General features: G+C 38.7%; 1 protein-coding gene across 1 annotated transcript in view; it reads right to left on the minus strand.

Annotated features, from left to right (window-relative positions):
- The window catches only part of plcl1 (phospholipase C like 1), a 121,407-nt gene that overhangs the window by 20,301 nt on the left and 88,807 nt on the right, over positions 1-12,299 (minus strand). The window contains exon 8 of the mRNA XM_005933378.3: positions 4,850-5,212. Within this exon, the coding sequence (XP_005933440.1) occupies positions 4,850-5,212 (363 nt within the window). The remainder of the gene's footprint in view (positions 1-4,849; positions 5,213-12,299) is intronic.

Consider the following 12,299-nt stretch of genomic DNA (forward strand, 5'->3'; position numbering starts at 1 on the left):
AAACCGTGCAGTCACCCAAACATTACACACAAGCAGACATTTCTGTCGCATCATAGCAGGAAAATCATGTGTGTGTTCATAATAGCTGCATTTATCGTGGGCACTCTGATTCCTCCATCATTAATGTGGCTGATTGTCCTCCTGGACATTTTTTAAAAACTGTGGTTGTTCTATTAGGAAGCTGAAGATATTAGAGGATAGTTTGAACCAACAGAAACACGTTGGGACTCTAACATCTGAGAAGATTTTAAATTGATATTGTGAACTTAACAGCAGTTACAAAGAGACTGTATATAAAGGATACAGCCGCCATGAAGTCACCAACTGGTTAGTGAAGTGGTTTTGCCATCTCCATCTTGGTATTTTGAAACCAGGTCTAAGCCAATAAACATATCATAGACTGGGCCCCATCTTAAGAAGCTCATAGTATCATATCACCCCAACAGGGCACTTCATTATCAGCCTGCTGGTTTACTTGTGGTTCCTAGGATATTTAAAAGTGGAATGGGAGGCAGAGCCTTCAGCTTTCAGACTCCTCTTGTGTGAAACCAGCCTTCAGTTTGGATTCAGGAAACAGACATGCTCTCTAGTTTTAAATCTCTCTAAGTCTTTGGCAACTGGAGGCTTTCAATGATGCACTGAGTGTTTTTTAACTCTGCTTTTAATCATTAGTTGTTACTAATCTCTGGCTGTCTTCCACAGTGTATCTTTTGTCTCGACTTCCACACCTCACCCCAAACCGGTCGTGGCTGATGGCTGCCCCTCCCTGAGCCTGATTCTGACAGAGGTTTCTTCGCCTTCAAAGGGATTTTTTCGTTCCCACTGTCGCCATTTCCATGCTCACAGGGGGTTGTCTAATTTTGTGGGTTTTCTCTGTATTATTGTAGGGTCTTTCCCTTACACTATAAAGCTCACTGAGGCAGCTATTGTTGTGATTTGATGCAATGTAAATAAAATTGAATTGAATTGCTGTAACTAGTGATTAAGACTATAACATCACCTGCTAAGTTTATACTGTAGGTCACACAGCAAAGTAGGCGAGGGCTGTTCGTCCTTAAACTTCTACACAATTGGAAGTCTTTTTGTTTGGCTTCAGACCAAGAAGTTACATCGTTTAGCTCTTTTAAGTCCAATACTGACTCTTTTAACTGCATGGGTGGTCTCCACGAACTCCTGGCTGTATCTTATCTTATACAGTAGTGCCTATATACTGACTTATCTGTCTTATCCTGCTTTGTGCTTTTAAACATTCCCAGTTAATTTCTTTCTATTTTACATTGTAAAATTATATTTAGCAAGTATTTCATATCAAAACTTTTTAGTGAATGAAAGAAGAAAAGCACAAGTATTTCTGTCCCCTGCCGTCTACTATACTTTAAAGTTGCTATTCCAGGTCATCTGAATCACGTAGTCAGGTGAACTGATTAAGACCTGGTGTGGCCACACTTCACTGTGGCTCACTAACAGTGTTCAGAGGGACTGTGTATTATGTGTGTGAGTATCAGTTTGGACACTACATACGCCTCGTTCGTTTTCAGCACCTGGGCTTTGGCCAGTGTAACTTGGCTGATTCTGGATTATCGTTCACATAAGGTCACGTCATGCCTTCTAGCCTATCATTGGGTCAAACCAGTTTTGGTAAATGGTATAGAGGCACTGGATTGTATTGGAGTACCTAAACAACTGGTTTTATGCACAGAGCCGCTACCTCCAGGAACAAGAAAGTCCTAGTTTCAACACATATATGGGTATAAGGTATATATTAACATCACAATATACCTCTCTAAAAACAGGTCCAGTGCAAAAAAGGATTCTTTTCACATTGCCCACCCATACATGTTGGTGTTCAGTGATAAGATGGTGGGAGCTGAGCGACCAGGTTCTATTTTCGCTGGTATTTATAATCCTCCTCCACTCTTCTCACTGACTCCTTTGTCGCTGCCTCGTCTTCCTCTTCCTCCTCCCCCACTCTCTTATTCACTCTACAGACAAGTCTAATTCTACCTGAGAGCTGAGCTCCAAAAAACTGGACTTCTTACTGCTCACTGAAACCTGGCAGCACGACTCAGATTATGCATCCCTCATTGAGCTGTGCCCGGAGGGTTATTCTTTAATCAGCCAGCCACGGACGTCGGGCTGAGGAGAAGGCCTTGCTGCGGTGTTTCCCAGCCATTCATCCAAAGTCAGTCACTTCTCTTCGTTTGAGCTGCTGCTCTTTAAAGTTCGAGAATTTTATTTCATGCGCTATAGTGTACCGCCGACGCGGTCCAATCAAAGTATTTTCAAATTACTTTTTGTCTTTCACCCTGAATCTGTCCAGACTAGTTATTTCTGGTGATTTTAATATTCATATCGATGACGACTCTTTCTGCGAGGAGTTTCATCAACCTTATGAACTCTTTTCATTTTACCCAGCATGTATCTGGCCTCTTTTACACAAAAGGACACCCTCTTGTTTTAACCTTGGGCTTTAACATGGATCTTATCTGCCCCTGTTGTTATTTCTAATCATTACTGTGTTGCTTTTAATTTACTGTTATCTCCTGTTAGTGATGTAAATGTCTTGACTAACCACTATTGCCTTTCTATTTTAGACAGTGTCTGTCCTTTTTACAAAGAGATCAGCATCTGTTTTAAAATCCTCACCGTGGATTAATGGCCTTATCCACTCTTTAAAGCGTTCTTGCCGGAAACCTGAACACTTGTGGAGGAAGAGTCGTTTGCAAGTTCATTTAATTTATGTCAAAGATATTTTGGTGTCTTTTAATAATTCTGTTAGAGAAACGAGGGCTGCCTGTTCTCCAGTCTGGTTTCTAAAAGCACAGGCAATCCTAAGGTTCTGTTTAACACTATTAATAACATTGTTACCCCTGCTTCACCTGCTGTTCCCATGTCATCTGACATCGACTGTGAAAATTAAAAAAAAAATCACTCATATTAGAAATAACCTTTCTCTGTCAGCTGTCCATTTCTGCCCCAGCTCAGCTTGTAAATTTAGATCATTTTATACTTGTTTCTCTTCCTGAACTAACCAACCCAGTTGGCTCTGTGAAAGTCTGTTGTTGTTTAGACATTTTACCTGCTTCCCTGTTTAAAGATGTTTTTCGCTCCATCAGCCCTCATATTGTTAATTCCTCTCTGGCCTCGAGTCAAGTCCCGATTTACTTTAAGAATGCGGTTAGTCACCCTATACTAAAAAAGCCACACTAGACCCTTCTCTCTTGGGCAGCTAGAGACCAATTATTATTGAGAAAAATGTTGCTAAGCAGCTAACTGCTGTTTTAAAGAACATTAACAGAGATAGCTCTTCTCTTATCTTTAATGGTGTTTTGGTGCAAAGTGACACAGGAAACTGTCCTGTCCTCCTTATGTTGGACCTAACCTCAGTCTTTGATACAGTTGATCCCCAGATCTTGCTTGACAGGTTGAGGTATTGGGCCAGTATAATGGGATCTGCCTTACAGTGGTTTATTTCATATCTTTCTGATCATTCTTTTTGTGTAGCTACTTCAAATTATAGGTCTTCTTTAAGCCATCTTCATTTTGGTGTACCTCAGGGTTCGGTTTTGGGGCCCTTATTATTTCTGTTTTTTAGCACACTTTGAACACTTTTAAAGATATCTCATATCACTGCTGATGATATTCAGTTATACATCCTTTTAAGCTGCACAAGGTATCAAAACTGCATCTCTTACACAAGGATAAAAATTTTCTCCAACTTAATGAGGAAAAAAAATGAAATTCTAGTTTTTGCTCCAGAAAAGCATACAACTCTAATAATGGAAACTCTTGATCTATTAGCTTCTTATGCCAAGCCTTTTATCGGGAACCTTGGGGTAAATTATGACTCTGGTTTTACTTTAGATGGTCACATTCAGACTCTGGTTTGTTCATGTTTTTATCACTTAAAAAGTATTGCTAAGCTAAATAGTATTATCTCAAAAACAGAATTGGAAACTGTTATTCATGCTTTTGTTTTTCAAGACTAGATTACTGTAACTCATTATTCAGCTGCCTAAACAAAGCATCACTGGACCATCTGCAGACTGTACAAACGCTGCTGCCAAAACACCAATGTTTTCTCACCTCACACCGCTACTCGCCCGACTCTGTTGGCATTCAATCCAGAATACATTTCAAGATCTTGGTTCTCACTTACAGGACTCTGAATGGTCAAGCACCAGCTTACATCAAAGAACTTTTACATCTGTATGTTCCTAGCAGGTCCCTAAGGTGACCAAAGCCTGCTATTTGTGCCATGTACGAAGCTGAAAACCAAAGGTGACTAAAGGTGACTAAAGGTGACTAAAGGTGACCGAGCCCTCTCAGTAGTAGCACCAGGACTCTGGAACTCTTTCCTCTTTAGTTTGTGTCTGCAGACATCACAAACCTCTTGAGCTTTTTAAAAATCAATTAAAAACACACCTTTTTGCAACTGACTGATTTGATGTACTGATGTCTAATGTTTTTGTTTTCCTTTGCACAGCACTTTGTGATCAATAGTTTGAAAGGCGCTAAATAAATAAAGCTTTACTATTTACTAATTTCAGAACATTCATAAAATCCTACACCATTCACCCTTTTTAAGCATCCTATCAACATTGGGTCAGTTCACAAGCCTATTTCACCTCTGAGGCCATCCAGTGAACATAATTTTACCAAAGTTTGGATGTCATTTATATATATTTATATAAAAATAAATATTTATATTATTTACATTATATATTTATATATTCATAAATAAATATTTATATTTGCTTATTTTTCATTTATGAAATGTAAATGAACCTTGGGTCTGTCACAAGCCTGTCGCACATATTATCAAAAGTCAGTCCACATCCAGTCTCACCTGAGCATCCTCCCGCAGGTCCGTCGCTTCTTTGAGAGGGCCACTGGCTGACTTAAAAGTCTCATCCACTACCTTGATACCAGTGTGCCTCACTGTGACGTACTCTCTCCCCCGTCTCCCCACCCTCCGCACCGAAAGACCTCGCCGCTGGGCCTTCCCGCCTCCTCGTCGGTTGGTGATTGCCACGTGGACAAACAGGCTGGTGTGAGGTAAGGGGTCTCCTGCCAGGCCCAGCAGGGGCACATTACGGTAGCCAGGCTGAAGGCACTCGAAGGCCACGCTGTACTGGCCGATGAAATCATCTCCGATGTAGTCATCATCTAATACCACAAAACGCAGCAAGGCCAGCTCGGGCATATTTACCTGGGGACAGGAAATGAACAAAAGAGATGAAATCCATTCTGCTGTGCACCAGAGCAAAAATAAAACCACGGCCAGTGAACACTTTGCAGAGTACTGACCTACATTAATACAACACACCTCGTCTGCCTCAAAAGACTTTCTGGGGGAAAATCTCGGATAATTTAAATGTTATTATTCCAAGTCTAATTCTGGTTATTGATCCATGCTCTTACTGAAACACAGTTTTATTCATACTTGAGGGAGAGAAGAAGAAAAAAATTTACCCTGGTTTTCAGAGCAGATATCTGCTATGAATTTTTGGTTGAAATGAGATCTGAGATCTGTTTAGGGTCAGGGGTATAGGGTTAATGTTAGATTTAAACCCTTTACATGGAATTTCTACCTATATTGGCATTCTGAATTGGAAACCTTATGACAGAAGATTTCCAAGGCCAAAATGCATGTAACAGATTTTCATTTTCTTGTAATATCTGAAAAACGGCTTGTTTAGCATGTGGCTTCAATGTAACATATGCTAACATTATCCCCTGTGAGGTCTAAGGTCAAAATTGAGCTTTGGGAAATAATGGGAAGTTTTTCATGTGTGCCATCTTCTTTGTTTCCTGGTTGCCAGGACTTGAGAGAACCATTTAATATAAACAAAAACCCTTTTTGAATAGTTTTAGTGTTAGGGCTTGGGTTGGGATTAGAGTCATCATAACTACGTAAGAAGCTACTCTCAGAATATTAAAATGTTAATAATGAACGGAGACAGGACTCACATATTCCCATATCATGCCTGATCCTTCTGACTTCATAGCAGCAAATGTCACTTTAACACCCCACTCACACAATATTCATTCCCAAATTTTGACCTGTAAATTTCCAGATTGTTTTATTCTATTTAACTTAATGTATATAATTAAATCACTTACTGCACATAATGTCCTCTTTGTATATATGTACTTACTTACTGTATATAATGTTTTTCCCTCACTATTTTGCACAGTCGAGGAGCGTATCAGGTCACATTTCACTGCGTGTTATACTTGTATAACTATGTATGTGACAAATAAAAAGATCTTGAATCTTGAATCTGTGTTTATTCAATAATGGCATTCCACCAAGACAAGCAAGGCAAGCAGTGTTTGCCTAGTTAAATCTAAAAACATGATCTGTATCCTTTTATCTTAAACACTAGAAAGTATTTCACCTATACACATACATCCTTTACATTACTGCGATCTTATTGCTGTAATAGTAATAAGCTCCACTTTGGCGAGTAGAACAGATGCAGCCATCAATTTCACATTAGAAATCAGTAATTATGTGAGTGACCAAATGTGCAATGATCAAACAGCCGTTTTGCAAATACACACCCTCATTTTTAAATAATATTTTTAACGCACTGTAGATATTGACAGTTAGGCATGTCCCACAGTGCTCAAGCCTTTGAATGATAACAGTGGCAAAGTGATTTTTTTTGTTAATAATATACTATTACAGTATACATGTTCTGAAAGTCAAGATTTAGAACATGATGTATTGCTGTAGATTAAGCAAAGTATGAGCCCTTTGGAATAATTACATTCCATATTTTTCAGACCATAAGGCTCACAGCATTATAAGGCGCACTGTCGATGAACGGGTCAGTTTTCATACATAAGGCACATTAAGCGAAACAAAACAGTCAGATAAGTCAAACTTTACCCAACTCATTCTTCTTGCTTCCTCCACTTCTGTACCATTGATTCATTAATGTTGAATTCTCTCCAGCTGCTCTATTCCCATGTTGTTGCGTATATAAATGACTAACCTCGTATTGTAGATGGATTATCTCAGTTGTTCTCCTGACTGAAGTTTGGTCTGTTTACAGCATCCTGCCATGTGATTGCATTTGTCCCTAACCATCAGGAACCTTCACAGTGGGAAAAAGTTAGCGTTCATCCTCCAGCTTCCCTGTGTTTATGTTATTCTAACATAGCTATGTCGCTACCATGTAGCACATCCTTATATACCAGCTAGCCCAACTTCAGTAACCCTACAAACGTCACTGCTGTTTAGTTTTCTGTCTTCATTTATGTTGGAAGTGATAGCAGAGCTGTACGTTTGAATTTTTTCAGAAATCTCTCAGTCAGAACATGCTATATCATGTTTAGGTGGAAGCTAGCGAGCTAACTTCCTGCTAACTTCTAACTCTGTTAAAGTTAATAAATCCTGTTTTCATGGACGTCTGGATGTTAAACTTAATTGTTGCACCTGGTAAAGCAGCAACGCTGATCATTTTTATCAAAGATGAAAGAATTTAGACAGTTTTTAACTCTCAGTGGTGCCGCAGTGTTCGTTTGACTTTGGGACCTGAGGGAGACGGAGTTTAGGACCCAGATTACTCTGAGAGGCTCCTGACGACTATCCATCAAGCAGTGCGGCTTAGTAGCTTACCAAAGTCTGACAAAAACATTTTTGACAGATTTTTGAGCTACCACATAAAATCGGTTCGAGATCAGTAAGAACAACCAGAATTCATACATAAGGCGCACTCTCGATTTTTGAGAAAATGAAAGGATTTTAAGTGTGTCTTATAGTGCAGAAAATATTCTCTGCCTTAAGTGCCTCCAATCCCAAATCACTTGACAAAATATTTTTGCAATGAAAATGTGACAAAACGTAAGTAAAAAAAAAGTTTGGTCACTCTTGAATCACACATTTTTGGTTTACACATTTAGTAATATTTCTAAAATTATATTATGAATTTAGTGTGAACTAAATACACTTTCAATAATGTTTACTGGTTTTTATATCAATAATTCAGCACACCTTTACATTTTCTCACCTCAGTTATTTGTACAGAAATACAGCATCATCTGTACAATATGTATTTGCTCCCAATTTAGAATCCTTAATTCATCTCTTATTAGGTGTAAAAGATGGGCATCATAAAATGTTTACAACAGATAAAAACAATCACTTAGTCAAAGTAAATAAATCCAATATCATTTCCCATTATAAAGCATCACTCAAAAAGCTACTGAAGCACTACATCAGCATTAATTACACAACACAATAGCAGAAGCATCACAGCAATGCTGCAGAGGGGAGCTCTTTGAAATATTGCACTTCAGATCACACCTTCAGGGGACTTTCGTTCCCCCTCAGCTAATAAGGATATAAGCACACACACACACAAACACAAATGAACAAATGAAGCTGGAAGCAAGTCTCTGAATATTCATTCAATGTGCAGGGTAAACACGCTTCACAATAAAACATTATCAGCTTTATCTTGACAAGGCCGGGTACACTGAAACACAAACGAATGCATGCCCCTCTATCTTTGACTGAGAAGGAAACAGAATAAATACCTGCAAGTGCTTTTCCACCAAAGTTTTTTTTTCATATCTGCCTTCCATTTTCATGTTTTACACTTGCCTTGTTACCATTTTACTACTTTTCTACCTCCACTTGGAGAGAAAAAAGGAAATCGGTTGACTTCTAGAGAACGAAAACTGTTCTATGGCAGCTGCAATTTTGACTATTCTGGTGTATATCATCATTATATGACTGTTTAAAAAAAGAAATTGAAAAACATTGTAAGACTAGTGTGAATAACCCCAGACCAGTTTCCATTGCATTTATAAAACATAGTTAAAGAAGCCGTGCCTAAATGAAGGACGCAAACTAGATTCACTTATTACCAATGTTCCCTCTAAGCTGCGCGTGTGCGCAATTGCGCACTGCTGGCACGGTCTCTGTGCAGAAAAAAATCACAAAAAAAATTCTAACCTGTATTGAAAATAAAGTAAATACGTTAACAATTCTGTTTTGCAGTGTTAGTTAGTAAGTGACTGGCTGCTCCAGTATGGGATTAGAACGATGCCACCTTATCCCATAGTCCAGCCAATCACGCGATTCACATTCGTATATACGCAGCTAATCAACGTCGTTGACAGGCTATGACAGCGTCCTTATGTGCCGACACCGATGTTTTAGCTAGCAAAGCAGTGTGGCTGATGTGGAGTGAGGCCACGTTAATAACAACGTGTACAACCATTGGAGATGTGAGCAGGACAGACGGAACAATTGAAAAAGTGTGGATTTTATACCAGTTTTTAAATTGTGTTGCTAGGCCACGTAAAACCAGAGTTATGATAAAAAATATCTGCAATGTTTAGTTTTCTTCCTGAATACTATCGTTGTTTACATTTACTGCGGGAAGAAACGGTAAAAATTGCGTTTTATAAGGAAAACGCTCGAAAGCACTCTCCGCCTGTGAGCAAAGATAAAACCAAAACACCCCCACCCTTTCCCATTGGTCGAAAAATGTACCATGTGGACCAATCAAAACATGGCATTTAGTTGTTAAGAAACGGGGAGAAGTTTTAGGAGTGACTGCGGTTTTGAGATGAGAGATTTGCGACGTTTAGCGCAAATCTTGTGTAGTTAGTGTGTAGTGTAGTCAATAGTTTTGTTGTGTGTGTCAGAACAACGAGGCGGCTACTGAACGTTACAGGTGTTACAGGAGTGATGCATCTCCTGTTGTCAGGCCTGCAGGTATCAGGCTGTTGTTCTCCTTTATCTCATAGTGGACAGAAATTATTTTTTGGAGTGGCACAAATAATTTGTGTGGCATCAAATTTGAAGCAGAACAGCTGATTGTTCTGTAAATAGTTTAAAATGTTTATTTAAAAAAACGCCTTGGCTGAATTTTTAGGTAAACAGCTGCAAAAAACTTTGTTGTTTGCATTACTTAGTTACTTTTTTTAAAGAAGTAACTATATAAATAATTGCCCAACATTGGTCATTATTTACTGTATTTTGCAGACAGAGAGTCACAGGACTCTCTCTCAGCCCACAGACTCATACTTATAATACAAGTCAGAGCTTTACTAAAAAAATAAAAGATAAAGTTGTGTTTTCAAAATCGTCGGAGTTCAAGTTATTTTTACTTCCAATAGTGTTAACACACTACACAGGTCATGAACAAGATTTTTTTTTCATCTTCATTGTAATTGGGCTAAAAACAGTTAATTAAAAGTAGTCTAACATAAATGCTGTAATTTGATTATTTTAATAAACCATGTAACTTGGATGGATTCGATGCGGGCGTGACCACAGTGCACACGTCTGCTGTTGCTCACAGTGGTCCAAGGGACCGCTCAGGGAGTTTGTGTGTTCACTCAGACACATGAAAAATTAGAGGGAACATTACTTATTATGTAGTTAAAGGTGCTAATAGGGGCTCGTTGCTGATGATGTGGTACTTTTTTTATTGTATTGTAGTTCTGGTATGTGTATCATATTTATTATTCAGTGGAGTGTGTTATGTCAGAATGAAGTCGCAGCTATGGCAAAGCAAAACAGAGTTGACCTCTATCAATACATTCCCAGGCCCTTGAGCCTTTCTAATATTAACCCCAAGTTTCAAACATCAAACAGGCCTTTAAAAGTTCAATGACTGTCCAAAATGCAGTTTCCAAAATTGTCTCTGCTAGGCTGGTTTTAAAGCCAACATTTCACAAAAGATAGACATATGCAGTATGTGTGTAGCTTAACACCATCATTAGAGGCTAGTAAACATTGTTCAGAAAGAAAATTAGTTTGCATCAATAAGAAGCAGGCACTTTATCTAAAGACATAACTGAGACAAACATCACAGTGCAGGAAAAAGTCTCTAAGGAAGAAACGAGCAAAGAGCCTCTTTAGGATGTGACGCTGCAACCGAGGTAGCAAGAGACAGCTCGAGTTATTTGTCACCCGGCTCACGGTAAAAGTAATGAATAAATGTCACGCTATCCAGATTCGTAGCCAGGAAGAAGGGGTTGTTCACATGGCTGGTCACCCACATGATGGAAAGACTTGCTGTCCCTGGAAACTTCTGCCCAGACATAATAGACACCAAAAAGTTTTGCAAAGCTATACTGAAGTTCAGGAGTTGACGATTTTATAACAAGAACTACTTGCAGGACACAGTCATCATCCACTCTTGGAAAGGTCACTTCTAAGAGGGTTTCCACCTCATCTTATGGAAGAAATGTCCTAAATATCTTACATTTCTTTACCTTTCTTTTATGTCATAAGTTTATTTCAAATGAATCCTTTTTGATTTCTGTATGTTTTCAATATGCTTTTTTTGTTGACCGAGAGTCCCTAAATGCTGATTTATCAGATTGTTAGGTTCTATGATTCTCAAATATCATAGGGTTTCCAGTACAGTCTGTGTTTTACAGTTCTGAAATTTGTGTACTGTGTTTAAAAAACAGGTCTATGCCATTTAAATAAACTCTACCAATTCTGCCAAGAGGAGCGGTCACATAGCTGCCAGAATTGTGCCAGAAACGTGTTGATGGCTAGCTAAAGTGTGTGATCGATATGCACCTTGGTCAGGGCCATTTAACCAAATCTTAATGGGGGTGTATGTATTCTTTTTCCCAGTAGGTATACTTTTGTCCCTGTGTGTATTAGAGAAAAACCTTAAAAAAAACATCTAATTTGTTCATTCAAGTCTTGTTTTTGAAAGTCATTAAAGCATGCATGTATCATGTACAGTCATTCAACCTTGGAACTTTTGACCACAGCATCAAGACTAATTGGTTCCCAATTCATTCTTCTGCCCAACAGCAACCCTGAACAAAACATTTTGAGTCATCCTTATCTGCCTACGTCTCTAAAAGTATCTACTTAATTGGGTCACAGACAGGAGGGCTGGATGGGTATGATGATGCTGAGGTAGAAAAGTTGCATTTCATGAAAACAACAGAACTGGTCGGCAACACAATGTGGGAGCAATAATGTGATATATGCTCTTAAATGTATATGTGTATATGTATATAAAGGAGCAGTGAAAAAGTCACTAGGTCTTGGCTGCTCTTAAGCTTTGACTGCACTGTTATAAAGAATATACAGTTTTGCTTGTGTGCGTACTTGCAGATCTATCTTTGTGGGGACAAATGTAGTTTGTACTCTTTAAGATGATTCTGATTTTAAGAAAAGTTTCTTTGGGAGCTTGCAAAGAAAAGCGTCTGGACTTCTTTAAGTTACTTGAAGACATTTCACCTCTCATCCGAGAAGCTTCTTCAGTTCTAAGGTCAAATGGTGGAGAGTCCCAGAT

The sequence above is a fragment of the Haplochromis burtoni genome, unplaced genomic scaffold (assembly GCF_018398535.1).
Source record: "Haplochromis burtoni strain Fernald_Lab_line unplaced genomic scaffold, NCSU_Asbu1 Contig_165, whole genome shotgun sequence".
NCBI classification, from domain to species: Eukaryota; Metazoa; Chordata; class Actinopteri; order Cichliformes; family Cichlidae; genus Haplochromis; species Haplochromis burtoni.